The sequence below is a fragment of the Enoplosus armatus genome, chromosome 19 (assembly GCF_043641665.1).
Source record: "Enoplosus armatus isolate fEnoArm2 chromosome 19, fEnoArm2.hap1, whole genome shotgun sequence".
In the NCBI taxonomy this organism is placed as follows: Eukaryota; Metazoa; Chordata; class Actinopteri; order Centrarchiformes; family Enoplosidae; genus Enoplosus; species Enoplosus armatus.
The window spans coordinates 1,798,253-1,818,847 of NC_092198.1; the positions used below are offsets into that span (position 1 = coordinate 1,798,253).

The 20,595-nt window shown below is 43.9% G+C and overlaps 1 protein-coding gene across 1 annotated transcript in view; it reads left to right on the top strand.

Moving 5' to 3' along the window:
* Positions 1-20,595, top strand: part of col12a1b (collagen, type XII, alpha 1b) — a 107,147-nt gene that overhangs the window by 63,546 nt on the left and 23,006 nt on the right. The window contains exons 32-47 of the mRNA XM_070926287.1: positions 1,819-1,945; positions 5,203-5,345; positions 8,677-8,806; positions 9,771-9,913; positions 11,228-11,357; positions 12,834-12,959; positions 13,177-13,317; positions 13,650-13,770; positions 16,306-16,451; positions 16,858-16,932; positions 18,225-18,364; positions 19,031-19,154; positions 19,498-19,641; positions 19,794-19,958; positions 20,067-20,105; positions 20,233-20,371. Of these exons, the coding sequence (XP_070782388.1) occupies positions 1,819-1,945; positions 5,203-5,345; positions 8,677-8,806; positions 9,771-9,913; positions 11,228-11,357; positions 12,834-12,959; positions 13,177-13,317; positions 13,650-13,770; positions 16,306-16,451; positions 16,858-16,932; positions 18,225-18,364; positions 19,031-19,154; positions 19,498-19,641; positions 19,794-19,958; positions 20,067-20,105; positions 20,233-20,371 (2,033 nt within the window). The remainder of the gene's footprint in view (positions 1-1,818; positions 1,946-5,202; positions 5,346-8,676; positions 8,807-9,770; positions 9,914-11,227; positions 11,358-12,833; positions 12,960-13,176; positions 13,318-13,649; positions 13,771-16,305; positions 16,452-16,857; positions 16,933-18,224; positions 18,365-19,030; positions 19,155-19,497; positions 19,642-19,793; positions 19,959-20,066; positions 20,106-20,232; positions 20,372-20,595) is intronic.

Genomic DNA, 20,595 nt, shown 5'->3' on the forward strand with positions numbered 1-20,595 from the left:
TTTTAATGGGGATGTTTTTGCCTCGTAGAATACCAGAAAGTTTAGACAGTCACAGGAAAGGAAGAGACAGTCCTCTGTGATTGACAACCTCCCCGGCTTTGAGACATCTGGACTGTCCTGATGAGGTGACCTCCACCCATCCGGTGCTCCCTGCAGGATAAAGCTAACAGCGAGGATTATGTGCGTCTCTTTCAGAGCCTCTGGGCGGAGTGAAGAATCTCCAGGTGACCGACCCCACCACCAACTCCCTCAGGGTTCGCTGGGAGCCGGCCGAGGGCGACGTCAGGCAGTACCACATCATCTACGTCCCTGCCGCCGGAGGAACCGAGAGCGTGGTCGGTTTCTATTGGGATAATAATAATAATAATAATGGAACTTCATTTCATTTAATTTCATTTCACTTTTTGATCATAAAGCTTCAATAGAGAGCTGGAGCAACATGGTGCAACGATACTGTCAGACTGTGTGGATTAAGATGAGTTTTCAACTTTAAAGCTACATTAGGAGAAATAAAAGAAGATGTGTTGAGGGGTTAAGGCGCTTATTACACCGTGACACATAAATAGATACCAACTATGGACCAATGAAGTGTAGAACGTCGTGTTTCTGTGGCTGAGAGTCCTTTACAGACGTGTTATTTTGTCCTTTACAGACTCAGGTATCTGGTATGTCGACCAACACGGTGCTGAGAGACCTGCGGCCGGACACCGAGTACAAAGTGACGCTGGTGCCTCTTTACTCTGACGTGGAGGGAAAACGCATGTCGGAGAATGGAAAGACAAGTGAGTTGGCCGGAGATAATCCACTAATCACTATGTGACAAAACTATTAACTGTTTTAAGACTGGATATAAAACTAAAAACGTGTTGGTATTGATATTCTATTGCACGGAAATGGTCTTATTTGTGCTTCCTCCCATCAAGTTTGTCTTAATGTGTCTAAACGTGACAAATCTAGTGGGTTTGGAAGCGTGACAAAGCACCAACAAGATAATTAGGTGTCGTAGCAGGAAGTTTAGATAATCAAAGAAAAGTAATTTGAAAGTCAGCAGATGTCACTTCCTGTGATTGACACTTGACAACGGACTCGTTGAACCTCCCTGAAGCGGTAACCCTCAGTCATCTGTTCCCCCGACGAGGTTAAGGAGAGTTGACTGGCTGTAACTCAAACAGGAAGTTGACAGTCGTGTAACGGCTCTCTGTGGTGTTGACAGAGGCTCTGGGCGGAGTGAAGAACCTGCAGGTCACTGATCCCACCACCAGCTCCCTCAAGGTGCGCTGGGAGCCGGCGGAGGGCAACGTCCGCCAGTATCGCATCGTCTACGTTCCCGCGACCGGAGGAGCCGAGGACATGGTGAGTCTTCAGACTGACTTCCTGCATGACTGCAGATATCAGTTTTGTTAGTATTTGTCAGAATATCAGTACTAGAAGATGAAGTATCGTCACTGTGCGTCAGAGATCTCGTCTTTCATCTTGGAAGTCAATGTTTTGTTTACATGGAATCTGGCTTACGTTACCATGGCAAACAAAGTTCATCTTTTAACGCCTGGCTTCATGTTTTCTTTCTGCTGTAAGTCCGCCTCATTCTTCTGATCAGTCTTCATGCTCACCTTTAAACTCTATTAAAACTACAGCTCTCGTAGTTTTCGATGATTGTTTTGTGTAAAATAATAACATTCTTCCCAGAGTTCACACCTGCAATAAACGTTTGATCTCGGCAGTTATGTTTGCTGCTGAGCCACAGCTTATTATAGCTCATTCTGGGATGTGAAACGTTGTGTAATAATCTTGTTTCGTGTCGGTGTGCGTGAACAGGAGCAGGTGTCGGGCGGCACCACCAACACCATACTGAGGAACCTGCTGTCAGACACTCCCTACACTGTGACGGTGGTCCCGGTTTACCCAGAGGGAGAAGGTCTGCGCCAGTCCGACAACGGAAAGACACGTAAGTCCTCGACTCTCCTCACACCGTCTGATCAGACCTTAGTGGACATCTGACGCTGGAACAGGGACCACATTGACATTTCATATCAAATCAGATCTTTCTGCTTTATGGACAGAAGTGTTGAAGACTCCCTCAAAAAAATTATCTGGGCTCCTTTTTTAATTAAATCTTAATTTCTGCAGTAAAGACTTCAGTAGAGGCTTTCCACTGATGAGAATTTCTTTCCCTCTGTGCCCACAAAAACATTACACAAACATCATAAAACTTCTGGGGGTTAAACTGAGCTTACTGGACACTTTCAGTGCTGACTAACTCCAGCGGACGCACAGAAACTCGCTCTCCTACATTAGGCTAATGAGGCTAACACTTTCTTAAAGTAACAGGCTCGCTCTGTAACACATACATGACCCGATTATAAAACAGCCCAACTCTTTCAAACATCTGTTTTTAGAAAACAACTTGACAATACTAAACATTTAATCAGACTGGTCCTGTGGGGGATGAAACAGTCTTTGAAGCTGTTTCTCTCGTAAAAGTGAAACATGGAATAATTCCATTAAAGCGGAACATAAATCCCACATTTGTTTAGTTTCTCCAAATATGTTTTCAAGTGCATCAAATTCCTAATTCTGTCCATCAGTCACATGCTCGCAGACTCCTGTCAGGCTCTTGAAATCATTTTTGAGGCTTTTTGAGCTCCTCACCGTGAAATTCTGTGACACCGCTTCTCAGCTGTTGACAGATAATTCGGTCCGCGGCCCATTTCTGCAGTAAAGATGCTGGAAGATGCATTTTCACTCATCAGGAATTAATTTTCTCTGTGGCAGAAGTCAGAGACTTTTAACCATCTCCTCCAGCGCTGAAGTAAAGGTCAAAGGTCACGGTTTTACTGAGCACCAGCCAGCGGTCAGCGGTCAGAGGAGTGAAGAGAGACAGAGCAGCCATTCCTTTACTGAGATAAAAGTTTATAGTTTATGTCTCTGCACTAATGTAACCACGATAACCTCCTGAAGTGAACTTCATCATTGTCAGCTTGTTTTATTTTGTCTTTCTGCAGAGTTTGACATCAGAAACATCTTTATAGACAAACAGTTTCTCCCAGGTAGAAAAACAACCACAGTCTGCAGAATTAGCCAAAAGCCTTAAATCACAAAAAGCCTTGAGGTCGCCCCTCAGGATGAGTCGATGGAACAAAGAGAAGCTGAAGACTTCTTCCAAAGTGATCGATGGCCGAAAATAAAACAAGATAATGTGGAACTTTAAACGACTGTTGGTAACTGGAGTTTGGACGGAGACTGAATCCTCTCTGAGTCGCTGTTGAGTCGCTGGTTTCTCTGCGTCTGTGTGGTTTGACGTCCCGTTGTGTGTCTTGGTTTTCTCTCTGCCCAGACGGCATGCCATGCTCAGTCAGCAGAAATGCATCCTGGGGTTTTTAATTGGAAAGCTGTGAGTGAGGCCCAACTGTGATCCCACAGACCGCTCCAGCAGGCAAACACAGGCCTGAATATTTGATTTCGTGTCTTGGATAGTTTGGAGGCTTCATTGTCGAGTCATCCAGATGTGAAGCGCTTTGTTTGTCAATCTGTTTTGAGGACATTTGTGGACAGTTTATGTCCAACGAAAAGGGTTTTTTTGTGTGGTTATGAAGCATTATATATACAACTACACATAATGCGCCAGTCAGGGGAAATATGTGGCTATTTGCAAAATGCAGAGACTTGTAGTGAATTTCTTGGGTTGTCTTGGTTAAATTGTCTGTTAAACCTCCAAACTCATGGATTCATTCTTCAAAATGGTTGTGGTTTGGGCTTTTCATGGTGAGATAACTGGTAGTTGGTAAGTTTGGGGTTCGTGTTAAGGTAAGAAGAATTCAAACACAACTCTTCTCCAGTACATCAGGCTTTATTCTCCGAAGGTTCTCGGCTATCTTGCTTTTATTAAGATGGTTTCTGAGGCTGTTTCTGGCTTCCTCGTAGACAGATCACACGTTTAAAGTATCTGGAGAAGGCTTGTGCGAGTTTGTCTTCTGTCATGTATTTGTTTGAAAAGTTGTGTTAACATTGAGGCAGTGAAACGTTAATTTAAGCAGAATGACAGCGAGGACACTGTAGTAGGACGTGTTAAGTGTCTCATGTGGCGGCTGCAGCGAGAAGTGAACCAGAAACGTCCGCCTGTTGGTGAGGCGACCTCTCCATCACAGTAGAGACTCACTGGTCCTCTTTGTGAGTCAGTCTATCAATGAATATGAGCCTGCGTGTGACGTTAATGATCTTTTATTACCAGTAACTCAGTCCAGTTTTACCGTTTCTGTCCCAGGAGGAATTTGTCACATTTTGTCTGGACAAAAACAGTGTTTCAGGCCAAAATGTGCAAAATAAATGGCGCTTACTGCTATAAAACGATTAATAACACAAAATTAGATCAAGATTACATAATGTCTCTGAAGGACAGAAGGTAATTTTGTCCTTGGATGATAGAAGTAAAACATCCTGACAGACTGTCCTCTGTTTTTTAAAGGTATTAAATGATAATTATTTCAGGTTATACAATATTTTTGTCTTTTTGGCTCTCTGGAGGGTTCGTCCTTGTTGTGGAGGAGGCTCGGTTCAAGTCTACCTACTGCATCTAGTTTTTATTGGGTAAAGCTCCAAATACCGGGGGGATATGCACATCTGGTTTGGTTTAAAAGGGAAGTTAAGGGCTTTTGCATAAACCCAAAACTGTGCTACTTCTCTCTACACATTCTCCACATAGACACTATAAAATGACTCTCCTGCTGGAGACTTTTGCTGCACTCAGCATTCGAGTTCAACCTCCAGTTTGACTGTGATGCAGTGTGTCTCACCGCAAAGACAATTTATTCGTCCATTAAATGTTGATAAAAGCCTAAGATTTTGGAAGTGATTCCAACAGAAATCAGTTTGTTTTAATTATAAGCTTTAGTAGAAGACAACAGACGTTTGAAGTCACTTAAAGGTTCACTGGGGTTCTGACCTTTTGTCAATTGTTTAAAGAATTTGGTTTCAAGTTAGCTTTTTAAAAATGCAAAGCCTAGACTAATCTAATCCTTGGCTTGACATTTGCTCCTTTTCTGTTTAGCACTTTACTTACTAACAGTGTCATTTTCAGGAATGTAATCAGTTGTGTTTGTAAATCCATCAGCATCAGCCGTCATTTTCTGGGTCCTACAATGGGCCGTACAGTCAGCACTCCCCCCTTCCTCACTTCACTTTCTCTTAACCTCTGTGATCCTGCAGTCCCACGCACGCCACCCAGGAACATCCAGGTGTACAACCCCACCCCCAACAGCCTGAACGTGCGCTGGGAACCCGCCTCAGGCCAGGTTCATCAGTACCGGGTGGCTTATTCCCCTCTGTCCGGAGCCAGACCCACCGAGTCGGTGAGTAACCCTCCCCAGGCTGTTAAAACACAAACTGTCATTAGCGGCAGAATTTGCCTCAAAGGCAGGAAGAGGTGGTTTCCCCTGAGATCTGTCTGGACTCACAAAGGAGAAAGAGCACAGCTACGGAGGTAAAGACAAAAGAAAATAACAAACTCTGATATGTTATCTTACTTTCAAACAGCTATAAAAATCTGCTATTGAGATCAGAAAATTAGATAATGTTTTTTTCCATTGCAAATCAACTTGTTGCAAAGGCTGCAGGTCAAGTCTTGTTGGAGATAAGTGAAATCACATTGGAAAAAAAGGGGAATTATCTCATCCCACAAGCAGTTTTTATCTTACTTTTTAAGATAAAGAGGATATCATGACAGATTTGACTAATCTGTCTGTATTAATCAATTGTTCATTTAGTCTATAAAATGCCAAAAAATAATGAAAATGTCTCTAAGGTGACATCTTCTTTGTTGTTGCAGACCAGCAGACAGACAACTGATGTTACCTCTGATTATCACATTCAGATGTAAAACCTGTATTGGATTTGGTGACGAGTGCATGACTTGTTTAGGACTTTTAACTCTTTTACCTGAGACTTGTAGGTCTTGACTTACTTATTCACTTGAGGCTTTTTGGTCTTGACGTTTGTCTCGACTTGAGACTTGTAGGTCTTTACTTGGGACTTGCTGGTCCTGACAAGGGACCTTTACTTGAGATTTGTAGGTCTTAACTCGAGGCTTTTTGATCTTGACCTGGGACCTGACTGGGGACCTGACTTGAGGCTATTTGATCTTGATTTTGTTCTGGACTTGGGACTTGTAGGTCTTGACTTGAATCTGACTGTTGTGTTTACACTGTGCAGCTGTATGTTGAAGGACTATACATTGTTAATATGAACATTGTTGATAAGCTCATAGAATCAGGTCACATCTACTCTGCTTGTCTGAGAGTCTTATCAGTCTTCTCCATCTCTTCTCCACATCTGATTAAACCAGTGAAATCAATGCAGGGTCATAGCTTTCACCGGGTCGGTCTATTTCATGGAAACAACAGGTGGTCCCTCTTGGCTGTTCCTATTTGTTTCACTAAGTGTTCGCGTTGATGCTGCACAGATGTTTGAGCAGCAGTTATTATGGTGATGCTCTTAAATATGGAAATCATGACTTGTCAGCTTTTTGTACTTCTCCACTGATTTCATGCACCAGTGCAAATATGTGGATCACAGGGAGAGAAAAGGGGTCTTTATTTCCCCACAGGAGTTTGAACTCTGTGACTGAAGTTTGGAAATACTGCACGCCGGACACATCTGTCAGTAAAAGCTCCTATGGTTGGAGTCTAATTTGGCTGTGTTGATGATTAGGATCTGTTTGATGATGCTGTGAAGCTGATATTCACCACCCTGAGAGGTTTATTATCCCTTGTAGTCACCATTTCATCTATTTTCACTTCTGTTGTATTTCATTTTAATTAACTTTAATTTTGTTTTAGTCTGAGAGGAAGCTGGTTTGGCAACAGAGAAGACACAAAGACGAGCTCAGAAATGCAAAGATCCACCAACTCTTGATGACTAATTCAGTATAATTAAGCTCAAATTGGCCTCATTTCACATCACAGATGTGTTAATTCAGGCCCTGAAGCTGCTGTAAGATATTTAATCAATAGAGGAATTTGTTTTTGTAATATTTCTAAGTGACAGTGCTGCTTTTAAAGATAAAAATTATAGATTGGTGTCATTGGCTTTAAACCTAAGTGGGAAGAACCAAAAAAAGTTCAGAAGAGATATACTTTATGGCCAAAAGTAAGTGGAAAATGTAAGATTACACCCACATGTGATTCCAAAACCATGGGCATTAATCTTCTGTTAGAGCTGCCTCCACTCTTCTGGTTTCAGTCTTTCCACCATATTTTATAACCTGGCTGCAGCGAGGTCCAACACTGATGTTGGGGGATCAGGTCTGTGTTCCAGTTCATCCCAAAGCTGTTGGATGGGGTTGAGGTCAGGGCTCTGTGCAGACCAGTCAAGTCCTTCCACACCAAACTGGGAAACCCATTTCTTTATGGACCTGGTTTTATACTCGGGGGTATTATCATGTTGAAACTGGAAACACGTTGGTACAACAAAGGGATTGTAAGCAGCTGAGGGGTCAGCTAGGCTAACTATCTAACCTCAGCACGTTAGATAACAAACTAGGCTTTATAATACAGAACTCGTCTTTTTCACTGGGCTTCAGTCTGATGTTATGCTGCCTTCAAATGAGATTGAAGTCAAATACACAATATGCACGACGTTCAAGTGGTTCAATAAGCCGTAAGGACACGACTCTGTGTGATCTATAGTCAACTGTCATGTTAGGAACAAGAAAAGGGAAGACAACAAAAGTCATCAATGGAAATACTTATTGTCTTCATGACATCACAGCTGAACTGAAAGTTTATACTTACAAAGTCGTCAATGGATCATTCAAGTTGACTCTTTAACACAGTAATCACAATGCCTCTTAAAATCCCATTAACTACCCAGAACCTCTGGGATTCTTTGGCTCCTTTCACGGAGGTTTTCCTCCACCAGTGAGTTTCATCTCAACCCTCGAGAACCTTCAGGAAATGACTGTGTGACTGCACCTCCAGTCTAACGTAATTCACTGTGTTTTAAAAGGACAACAGCCAATCCATTGGACTTACTGTTGAGTGGACTGGAGGGATTTGACCCCAGGTCAGCAGGCGTATGTGTGCTTCCAGTTGTGGGATCTCAACCACATCATCGCTGAGGAACCTGTTTCATGGTCCCATGTGCCAGAAGCTTTGGGTCCAAAACCCTCTGAGATATTTGCTTTAACCAAAACAAAAGCTCTTGATGAGTTCAACCAGCAGATGTATTTCCCATGATGCAATGGCCTTGATTTTTATGGCTCAAAAAGCAGGACATAGATGCCGTGATAATCCCAGTGACAAGAGACGGTCTGCAGTCGTCCTTGTTGTTGGAAAACACGTCTGGAGCTGCTCTGAGTCGCTGACAGACCCAGCACTCTCCAGCCGCTTCCTTGCAGAAACTGTTTATCAGTCAGTCCACTTACCGAATGAATGATTTGTTTGGCGTCTAACCTCCCGGGCCTTTGTTAGTGTTTCAGGAAAACTTTGGCAGCAGAATGCTTGGAGAGATAACTGGATGTGGGATGAGCAGTGAGGTCATTATGTACATTATCACTGCCAGGCCTTTATGTAATGCATGAAGCCTCATTTGAATAGGCAAAGCCTCCCCGCTGTGGCTGTCGTGATGATGATGATGATGATGATGTCTATATGTTTTTGACCCTTGGCTTTCTTCTCCAAAAAGGTCCTGGTTCCAGGAAGTATTCACAATGCCTTCCTGGACAACCTGATCCCAGATACTCCCTATTCGGTCACCGTCTCAGCTCTGTACGCCGACGGAGAGGCATCGCCGGTCAAGAGCAACGGCAAAACATGTGAGTGCAACAGCCACGTCGCGTGCTGAGACTGCATACAATCACGGTACCAGTGTTTACATCTACACTGAGTCATATACATGAGTGGGTAAGAGCTTGTTGGCTACACACAAGAAGGGTTTATCTTAAGGAGCAAGTTAACTTGAACTTCTAGTTGCTAACACACTTCCTCTCAACAGATGATGATGATATGGTATCATGAGTGGCACTTGATGATCCAGTACTTCACTGGTGGTTATCATAAAACAAATACATTAACAAAATAAGAAGCTTCATCATGTCAACAAGCTTTGCCCGTGTGATGCCGTTACTTTCTTGCAGCTAAATTAAGCGAAATACTGGTTAGTTCTATTTCAGCGTTCTGCTCCGTAACTGGCTGCTTATGTACTTACATCCAGATAACTTCTACTTCTGTTTCCTTATTGACTGTCAAAAGAAAACGATGGCTTTGCCCTGGATACTCTGCACTCAGTCAAGTAGTCAAAACTAGTCAAAAACTGAACAAAAGCTCCTTAAAACTCCAGATCTGTGTGCTTGATTCAACTTTATTAAAAAAACAGATTCAACTAAATAATGAAAATACGCTGGTTAGTCCTGTTGTTTACTACATGGCACGTATACTTCACAATCACTTAATTTATTGACCATGAAACGACACACAAACACATCTGCAGAGGTTACGTTAGCATTAGCTTGCTAGCCTAAGACAACATCTGTCTCGACAAAAAAAAGACCTTTTTTTTAATGCAGTTTGCAACAGTAGTTGAATTGAATGTAGAATTCATTTCTTCAATCATGAAAATCCTTTAAAAGTTGCAAAACTGGATGGATTTCTGTACATGAACGAGGAGCATTATTGTTAAACTAGCAGTTTGAAGGACTTGTAACTTACTGTAAAAGTTGTTATAGTGTACAGAGACTCAGTGTATCATCAAACATGTTGTCCGATGTGTTTCTGCTGCAGTGCCGCGTGCTGGTCCCAGGAACATGCGCGTGTTCGATGCCACCACCAGCACCCTCACCATCGGCTGGGACCACGCAGAGGGTCCTGTGAGGCAGTACAGGATCTCCTATGCTCCCATGACCGGCGACCCCATCACAGAGTTTGTGAGTTCTCTGACACCTCAAGGCCGATTTACACCCATCACAAGGGTTTCATCAAAATTGTACTGGTTTCTGCTGTGGGACAGATTTTTGTGAAGACATAACAAAGAAAATGCTTATTTCATCTATTCGACCCCTGAACGTTTTAGCAATAATGAGAGATTAATTTGCGGTAATGACGTTTTTTGTTTTGGATAAACTTTTGATACACTCGCTGTTCACCACTCGTTGTGACGCTCGGTGCAAACTATGCGGTGAAGTCACATCCCAGCATTCCCCTGGCTCGTTCAGGTTATAAATCACCGATTAGTGGGACTAATTACAGGCTCTATTGAACAAACACTACAATTGGGGCCTTAATAATGTTATTAATAGTCCTACATAAAGAGTTGGAGGGGCAGTGGAGGGCGGAGACGGCCCAGCTGTGCTCCCCCTCCGCTTGTTAGCGTAGCACCTGTTCTGTATGAGTCAGCTAACTGCAGCGGAGGGACGGCGATGAAAGGACTCCTCCAGAATTAAAACATTCATAAATGCACGCAATTATTACAAATCAGCATCTGTGGCTAATGGAGAAGGTTTCGTTTGTACACAGCTTCCATAAAGTGCAATTTTCTGCTTCAGGACACAAAATGATTCCTTCCTGTTTATTAGAGATTACTCTGCTGAAGGAATGGAAACCAATGTTAAGGCCTAGAAGGTGAAACAGTTCAGGACATCATAACACCAACAACTGTCAGACTGCTCGTCCCTCAGACCGAAAACAGAGTTCATACGTTCACTTATTAATGACTTAATATTTACGCATCACGATTAGATTTGCATACATGTCTTACTGAACGGGGTACAAACTCAGAAACTAAGCAGGATTCACTCACTTTGAAGTGTTTGACCAGAGTGCAAAATACAGGGGGCCTCAGACCCCCTCATAAACACCTAGGACCCACACAGGGTCAGTTAACTGTTAAATCCCAGTGAATTAGTGAAGGGACCCACACTGTGTAATGTTACACACGGTTTTGGAGAGGTGTGTGTGTGTGTGTGTGAATGTTGGTGGGAAGATGGTAAAGAAACCAGACACAGCACAGGCAGGTGGCAGATTTTATAGTGACTGGGAGCATTGGGCCCAGCTGCTCCCAGTACCTGCAAGGGAAGAGCGAACACCAGGGCACGCATACACAGACCAGAGGGCCGTCTCTCTAGAATCAGCCTCCCTGTTGTTCAGGATTCTCTGGATAACCTGTGAATGTAAAAACACTCATTATAACGTTTTCCTCTGTGTCTGAAAACCTCTTGACTGCGTGGTGTTTGGATCCTCAGACTGTGGTTCCAGGAAACAGAAACAACGCCATGCTGCAGAATCTGCTCCCTGACACCCCCTACAACATCACCGTGGAGGCCATCTACGCAGAGGGCCCTGGAGGGTCCCTGAATGGAAACGGACGCACAGGTGAGGCAGCCACAGATTTCTACAGCTCTGTTAGCAGCGACAGGAGACACTCTGCGCTCTCTGCTGATGAGAAATGTGGATTAGCACCTTTCCTGGTTGACAGTGTGTTGAGAACCAGAACAGCGTAAGTCCAGCAGCATCACTCCGTGTCTGCACAGGTGGTGCAGTGAAAGCAGCAGGTCCTCTGACAGTATCTAGTACTGCGTATAGGTGTTTATGTTATGGCAGCTAGTTTCCAGTCAAACAGCACAAAAATCACCAGTTTTATTTAATTCAATTGGACACTAATTTAAGACCCAAAGTCACTGCAAGAAGAAAAGTCACACAACGTCAATAGGAACGTCTTGAACTGCTCCTGCAACATAATCCGCTTCTCCATCGTCACATGATCAGTATGTTACAACCACAGAAACCCCAGTGGAGCTGTGAGGAGGTGATTGTGCAACACAGAAGGAGAGTATTGAGCTCTGTTGTGGAGAAAGCACGGGCGTGTCCAACGTCCTCTTCAGAGCCAACTTTCAAACTAAAAGACTAAAAGTCTCAGCGGAGTTTTCCTTTCAGAATGGAGCTGTTGTTTTCTGTAATGAGAAAATAAAAAGTGTCACATTCTTTTACTCTCAGTCTGTGACTCTATCAGCATCTTGCTTTGTTGCCGGGATTGAACCCGTGAACTCTGTGTTACGGCTCTCGCTGCTGCTGCTGATGCAACAGTTGAGTTAAACACACCGACAGCTCGCAGCTCTACTGGAGAGAGAGTCCGTACAGTGAGAATAAATACAGGAGACATAAATTAGTCAACAGTGCCAACACGCGTTAACGTGACGAGTTCAGACCACTGGGATCTCACAGGAGCCGAACTGGGAGGGCGCTGTACTGGTGAGCAGTAGCATTAGCTATACACACAATAGAAACTCAAAGGTTTGTGTGTGTGTCAGCACACAGCGGCTCAACAAGACTGAGTGAAGACCCAAATCTAAACACAAGTATAATCAGCTTATTAACCAATCAATCAATCAGTTACTCGCTCATGAGGAGGAAATGTTCATCCAGGAAGTGGTTCAGTGTACAGTTTTTATGTTTTATTTTGAAAAATCAAAAGAATCAGAACAGCTTATTTTAATAAAATGATCAGTACGACTGTCACTTTAAACCAGACAGACAGTTTATTGTTTCTTAAAGACAGTTTTTTCTCTGCTGCTCTGCTGCTTCTTCTTCCAAAGCTTCTTTTAAAGTCACAGCAGCCTCAAGCTGCCACAGACTGGATCTCTGATATTTTGGTGATATTGATGAGATTCGGGCATTCCCGCTTCATCATGATCACAGTTTTACGTCTGAGAGGTCGAACTCCTAAAATAAAATGTGAAGATTCAGGAGGTTCTCTTCTCCTCCAGTAGAGTCATGTGTTAATGGAAAGGCAGCCATGTTGCCTGCTGAGAGAGATTGTTGCTGTTGACACGCGTCTCCTCTCTGTCGCAGTCGGCCTGTTGAGTCCCAGAAACCTTCGAGTCTCAGATGAGTGGTACACCCGCTTCAGAGTGGCCTGGGACCCGGTGCCAGCTCCTGTCCAGGGATACAGACTGATCTACTCTCCTGTGGGCGGAGGTGAGACAACATGTCACAGCAACACACAAAGTCGATGTTGAGCTTGGCGTCTGCTGAGTTACAGTCTGCAAAATGCTTCCCAGATAGTGTTGCTGTCTCTGCAGACACTCTTTGATGTTTGTTTTCTGGCTGTGTGTCTGAGAGAGTTGTGTTTGGGTTGACAACCACCCCAGTGATGATACGTGATTCGGTCCTGCCGTTGTCTTTCCAGGAACAGGCCAACCTATAGATTTCTTTGTGGGCGACGTGACCTCTTACACTCTGCACAACCTGCAGCCTGGAACCACCTACGATGTCGAAGTGGTGGCTCAGTACACCGGAGGCATGAGCGCCCCGCTGCCCGGAGAGGGAACAACACGTACGTACAGGAACTGTGTGAAGACACGAATGCAGGAGCGACTTAGTTATTCCAAATCACAACAGATAGTTTTCTATATTTGTGTTCTAATTGTGCTTTTGCTCAGATTTTGAGATCTCCACTGCTGATGCTTCTGCCACCCAAATATAATGATACAACTCGACGTTTGACTTGGGACGTGGCTGTCGAGAGATCTGGCTTACTTTAGACCAGTTTTTTTACCTGGAAGCATCACCAGTGGAGCTGTGTGCACTGTTCAGTTTGGTTGTAAAAACCATGAAACTGTCTCTTTGATATGTTGGATTGGTTGAAATGTGACCTTATGTCCTCAGTCTACCTGAACGTCACCAACATTGAGACCTTCAACATCGGACACGACAAGTTCTGCATCAAATGGACTCCTCACAGGGCGGCCACATCGTACCGCATCAAACTCAACCCTATGGACCGTAAGTCTCCTCCATTATCACGATACATACACCATTAACATATCCACCATTTGTAATGGCCATTTCTGAATGCCTACAGTCCAGTTTTTAGGTTTTTAGATACAGTTGGTTTCTGTTTATTTCCATATGAGCTCTTCATGTTCACCTGAGTTGTGTCAACAAGTCTGCCTTCAGTTTTGTCAAACTTCAATACTTCTACCTCCCATAGAGGCATTGGATTCATGTGTGCACCTGATGGAGGTGGTGTGGTCCACTTTACCAGTCAGATCTTGATCGGAGGTGACTTGTTTGAGGTGATGCATGTGGTAATATGTGCAATAAGCAGATGTTTGAAGGCGTATCTCCAGATGAGCTCATCTCTGTGGCCGTGGATGCTGCAGATCCATCGCAGCGTTAAGCAGACTGTTGGGATCGAGTCTAGACTTTTTTTTTTTTCCTCTCGGAGACTGTTTATCTTTAGGCCCCCTCCTTGTGATTATTACTCAAAGCAGGATGCAAGTTTTGGCCGGGATTGAAAGCGTCCGACCACCAAGCTTTAATTGTGTCTCTGTCTGCAAAGATTACATCCTTTTCAATTACTGCAGGGTCTTTGAATCCCATCTGGTTCATATTCGCACATGGACACGGGTTAGCGGTTAAAGAGCAGGAAAAACCAGGAAGGGAGCATCCATATTTGAATATCTATATGGTAGTCATTAGCCGTTCGGGCCGCTATGACGGCTTGCCAGAACAAATATGGGTCTGCTAGCGTGAGACAGATGGCGGGTTAACCACTACCAGAGGATCAGAAATCCTGAGAATTCGTCCCAGTGAAAGGCAGCAGACGATGCTCTCAAGTCAACAAATCAGTCAACTGTTAGTTCTCAAATGGAAATGCAAACAGCGGTCGGAGACGGTGGTGAGATGAGTAAGTGGAAAAACAGTGAGCGAGGGATCGTGACGAGGCCTCTGTCTTCTCCGCTGATATTTCCTCCATGTTTTAAAATCCATGGAAACACTGGTCAGAACATGTGGCTGCCAGTCTCAAGAATTATCTAATATCCAGCTGAAATGTTTTGTTAACGTCACTCTCTGGACAAATCTGTGTATCTTCTATCTTGATGAATGGGGCCACTGTTTTGGAGTAGATCTGGCCGAGATGTTTTCCCACAACAATTTATATTAAGCGACTTCGATCACAACTTGTTGATATTACAGAGCTCATTCTGCGTCACCAGGGCTGCTGGCTTCTGTCATTTGACAGAGAATCGCAAAGTCCCTCTAACTTTAAGAGTTGTTCTGTCAGGCGGCTGAAAGGTAGCGGCCATCATGTGTGGCAGCTGTCTCTGCACTAAACACGCTTTGTTTGTTTGTGCTTACTAGAATGCGCAGTGTAAATAGGAAACCTTATTATCAGTCTATCACTGCCCTGCAGAGATGTAAACATTCACTGGAGAGACTCAGTTGTTGGGTTAGTTCATCACAGACGTTGACAAGGATGAGAGCTTTTATAGAATTTCATCAGCATCAACTGATCTTTTATTTTCCTCCGTTGGCAACAAAACAGAAAATCCAGCAACACTGACAGAACTACAAATTCAAAAGCCCAAAAGATGGCGGCTCGTAACGGACACAACTGTAGTCACGTCTTCACAAGAGACACAAGTAAAGACACTTTAACTTGAACTCACGAATAAATCCAAACATATAGACTGCTGGAAAAACGGAGCACAGAAACAGAAAAATGCTGTGAAATAAATGATTTTACGTCATTTGCGAAGCTGAAAAACAGGCTGAAGTTGGAAACCTCATCAGCCAGCGGGGCCAGTTGTTCGTTTTAAAAAGCCGGAGTGTAAGCACCTGGGGAAGTAATCTTTGAGTCACTGGTAATTATCATTAATGCTATCATTCCCCTGGAGATGCATATACCGAGTAAGTATCTCACGTTTTTCACCACTTATATTAATCTTTCACGATGATTCAGGGCTAAAGTATATAAAACCCACTGGGTGTGGTTTACAAGGCTGGAGCTACGACTTTCCAGCCATCCAGGAGGAACTCACGATGTCAGTCAGTGTTTCCCTTTGAGGGTAATCAACCTGACTGATGAGTCCCATGGAAATGTTTAAACGAACAATAAATGATCCGTTAAGGTGTCTTATTTACGTTTTACAGCATCATTAGCAAACTCCAATTGGTTTAGTCTTTTAAATTAGTACCAAAGCAACAGTTTTATCTGAGTATAATGTTCTGAAGTGGTTAAAGAGAGGGTGAACCTTCTGTTTATCCCTCAAAAGTCACTCATTCAAAGATGTTTCCCACTCTGAAAGGTTTGAGAAAACACTTGAGTGGAGCGTCTTCCCAGTGGAACATCTTTGACTTAACTGAAGTGGTTGTGCCTTCTCAGAAAGTGTGTAAATATTCTGAAAATCTCCATTTGTTGAGTGCAATGTAAAAGATTTAAAAGAGTGCAGATTCAAGCTTATGTGAGGTTTTGTTACTCTTGATTTAAGCTCTTACTCTGAAAGGTCTCCACGTCTCCTTCCTCTGTAGCCTCCAGTAAAGGACAACATGAGATCACCATCCCCGCCGGTCTGCCTCAGTACTGCTTCGACGGACTGTCCCCCGATGCTCTCTACACCGCCACCGTCTTCGTTCAGACCCCGAATCTGGAAGGTCCAGGAGTCAGCGCCAAAGAGAGAACATGTGAGTGTGTCAGTTCAATCCCAGTTGTGTCTTTTTCTTTTGATGTAGAGCAACATGCTTATTGATTAACTGGACAAATAAAGCAGAAGATGAATGAAAGATTTTTGTTAATCAAATTCAGACTGGTGTTTGAGAAAATGTTTGGGATATTAAACGCTTCCACAGCCTGACACCTCAGTTTCATAGAAGGAAACCTGACGGTAGTAACGGGCTGCGTCTTCCCAACACATCCAGTGTGAATGTGACGCGAGTTGTCTGAGATATGAAGCATGATTCACACACTGACTGACATCACCTCACAGGACGGATCCAAAGCAATGACTTCACCGTACCACATGTTTACTGTTGTTCTGTATTTATTACAACCATGTTTATGACTATTTGTAACTGTTTTTGTTTCTCGTAGTGGTGAAGCCAACTCCAGTTCCAACGCTCCCACCAACCCCGACGCCTCCACCCACCATCCCCCCAGCATGGGCAGGTAAGTGTCTCATGACACTACAGCAAACAGATCAGCGTCTGTCTGTGAATACACCAGTCAGAATACAATACAATGTTTTTCAGCCAATCAGATCATTTCATTTTAAACTTGTTTGCATAAAGCAGGAAGGCTGACAATCACAACGACTACGAGCTTTCAACATCAACCACATTAGCTTTCAAGCTAATGTCTCCTTGTAATCCATAAACATGGACACAGTGTTGTGTTGCACCTTCTTTGTGAGCACTGCTAACGCCAGTTTGCAGGCTAGATGGCTAGTTAGCTAGTCAGCTGCAGCACATTGAACAGCTTAAACACTTAATGTTGTGGTCCTTCAGGCCCGCCAGCATCTAAAATGGGTCATTTCAATACAATCGGTACAATCTGTGCCTCTGCACACGAGGGGGAATTCAGTCTGTGAGAATCTTTCACGCTCAACTTTGAAATCTGTGTCTTTGACCAACACCATCCACAGTGCTGACCCTTTAAAGGACACAGAGAGCTGCAGAGTCCAAAGCTAATCTGAGCTTATTCGCTTTTATTTAAACTCCTCCCAGTCTGCAGGCAGGAATCAAACTGAATCTTTACAGATCAGATCGGTTAGCTGTTGAACGTCAGTAGAAGCTACAGGAAGCCTAGAAGTGACCTGTTCAAACCTCCTCCCAGGACTCCGTGATGCTGCCACATTCACGACTGAACCGGTCGAGTCTTTTCATTCATGCTGGGCTCTGATTGGAAACTCCGACTCCTTCTGGATCCGACTCGTGCCAGCGGTGGATTAATAGCCCCACGTGTGCTGCTGGCCCTGTGGGGCGCATGAAGGGGAACACGCCTGTTAAGAACCAACAACTTAGGTGTTGAAAAAGGAAGACAGGCCGGTCCAAAGACGCTGTCTGTGTCGCTCGGTGTAAAACTAGAGAGGATGACAAAGTAGTGCTGCATCACATGAGGCAAAGATTATTCAAAGCTTTCTGCTCACTTCATTCGTCTGAGAGGAACCCATTAACGAGAGCTCACTTTCAACCCTTCTGGTGACCAAATGTTGTTTTGTTTTGCCAGTTTTTTTAATCAGTGAAACCCATAATCACCATACATGGCTCCATCTCATCATTTTTCTCCATGGTTTTTTGTTTTGTTGCACTCTTTCAGCTGACTTGTTTTATGCGCTCCAGCTCGCAAATAATAATTATGGCGTGTGGCGCTGCCATTTTCCCTGCTGGTGTCTGTGATGCTGCCCTGAAGTCTGGCCGCTGGACTTTAAGGCTCCATGTTGACTTGTTTTCTGGCTTCAGTTTGCAGAGGGGCCAAAGCAGATGTGGTGTTCCTCATCGACGGCTCCTGGAGTATCGGCGAGGAGAGCTTCACCAAAGTCGTGCACTTCGTCTCCGGCATGATCGGCGCCTTCGACGTCATCGGACCCTCAGGAATGCAGGTTTGTAAAGAAAACGTTGAAGCGGTAGCAGGACAGTGGTGCGCTCTGACATCATGCTACAGTTCTTTTGTTTTATTTGCACAATTAAAAAATATACAGTAATTAAGCTCATTAATGTAAAATCTTTTGATTTCAAGCTGTTCCAGAGAGAGTGACCTCCGTATTGAGTCCTCTGATGACCTGTAAGATAACTGATCAACAGCAGCAGCTGATTGACTATTTCATTTGATTCTCATTCTCAATAACCTCTTAATTAAAAGTGTCTTATTTAGGTGGGATGGATTAGTAGCTCCCCAAACAATATTACAGTAATTAACATGTGGATTAATTAACTTATGATGCAGAAACTTAGATTACATACTACATGTTGTTTATAGTATATATACTATAGTATTGTATAAGTCTATAATAGTCTCAGAGCCAAGCATCAGTTCTTCTGAAAGTTAAATCCCTGTTGTTCAAAAACACTTCTTCTCAGACTCTTCTGTCCTGGATCTGGATACAAAAATGTTTTTATTTTATTTTAACCTGTTTCCTAAGTTGCGACTGTGTTCACTAATCCAAAAAAGATCCTAGCTGGAAGCGACATACCTCCTGGTTTGATTTATGTGTCATGAAACAATCTTATCTGGCGACCTGATTTCTTGCTAATGTCTCTCCTAACAGGTGTCCTTTGTGCAGTACAGCGACGACGCGAAGACAGAGTTCAAGCTGAACGCTTATCAAGACAAAGGTGTCGCCATGTCTTCACTTCATTACATCCGCTACCGAGGAGGAAACACCAAGACAGGTTCGATCACACGCCCCGTCAGTCCGTCAGTCAGTGAGTCAGTCAGTGAGTCAGTCAGTGAGTCAGTCAGTCAGTGAGTCAGTGAGTCAGTCAGTCAGTCAGTGAGTCAGTCAGTGAGTCAGTCAGTCAGTGAGTCAGTCAGTGAGTCAGTCATTCAGTCAGTCAGTCAGTGAGTCAGTGAGTCAGTCAGTCAGTCAGTGAGTCAGTGAGTCAGTCAGTCAGTGAGTCAGTGAGTGAGTGAGTCAGTCAGTGAGTCAGTCAGTGAGTCAGTCAGTGAGTCAGTCAGTCAGTCAGTGAGTCAGTCAGTCAGTTGTTTTACTGACAGTTTTCTTGTGTTGAGCAGGAGTGGCGCTGAGACACACATATGAGAAGGCCTTTTCTATTGAAAATGGAATGAGGAGAAATGTCCCCAGGGTGGTCGTAGCGATCACAGACGGACGCTCTCAGGACGAGGTGAAGAAGAACGCTGCCAAGCTGCAGCACGCAGGTAACAGACACTGATGCACGCAGGTAACAGACACTGATGCACGCAGGTAACAGACACTGATGCACGCAGGTAACAGACACTGACGCACGCTGCTGGAGACATCACGTCTCGCTCTGCTGGTTTGTATCGTGACTGTACTCCTACGTCTTCAGGTTACAGCGTGTTTGCCATCGGCGTCGCCGACGTGGATTTCGTCGAGTTGCAGGAGATCGGCAGCAAACCCAGCGAGAGACACGTCTTCGTCGTGGATGACTTTGATGCTTTTGACACCATCAAAGAAAACCTGATTACCTTCATTTGTGAAACAGCAACATCATGTAAGTTTGGGCTATCTATATCTAGAATATCTACTGCAACAAAACAGCCAGGAAATGATGCACGGTTGCTGAATTTGTGGTATTCCTTCTTTCTCTCCTGTTCCTCAGCGTGTCCCTTGATTTTCCTGAATGGATTTACTTCACCTGGTAAGGACAAACAATGACGCAGGATGCTAAATTCAGCATTTACCAAAACACTGAAGTCACTGCTGTCCTTTTGAACCTGTCCTGAATGCCTCAGTCAGATGTCCAAAACTCCTGATTTGTGTTTCAGGCTTCAGGATGCTCGAGGCGTTCAACCTGACGGAGAAGACCTACGGTTACGTTAAAGGCGTCTCTATGGAGCCGGGCTCCTTCAACAGCTACACAGCGTACAGACTCCACAAAAACGCCTTCCTGACTCAGCCCACAACGTGAGTCTGACGTGGTTTATCTCCGTTTCTCTGGGGAAGGTTGGGTGAACAATGTTTTTCAGCACCAACCTGCTTTGCGTTCATACAGATCTACATTTGGGATTAAAATATGTCCTGGAGGAAAGCTGGAGGCAAATACGAATGTGAAAAATCTGTTTTTCAGTCAATGTTCTCACAATTTAAACGCCAACATATTTTGTTCTTGAAGTCCCCCAGGAGAAGTT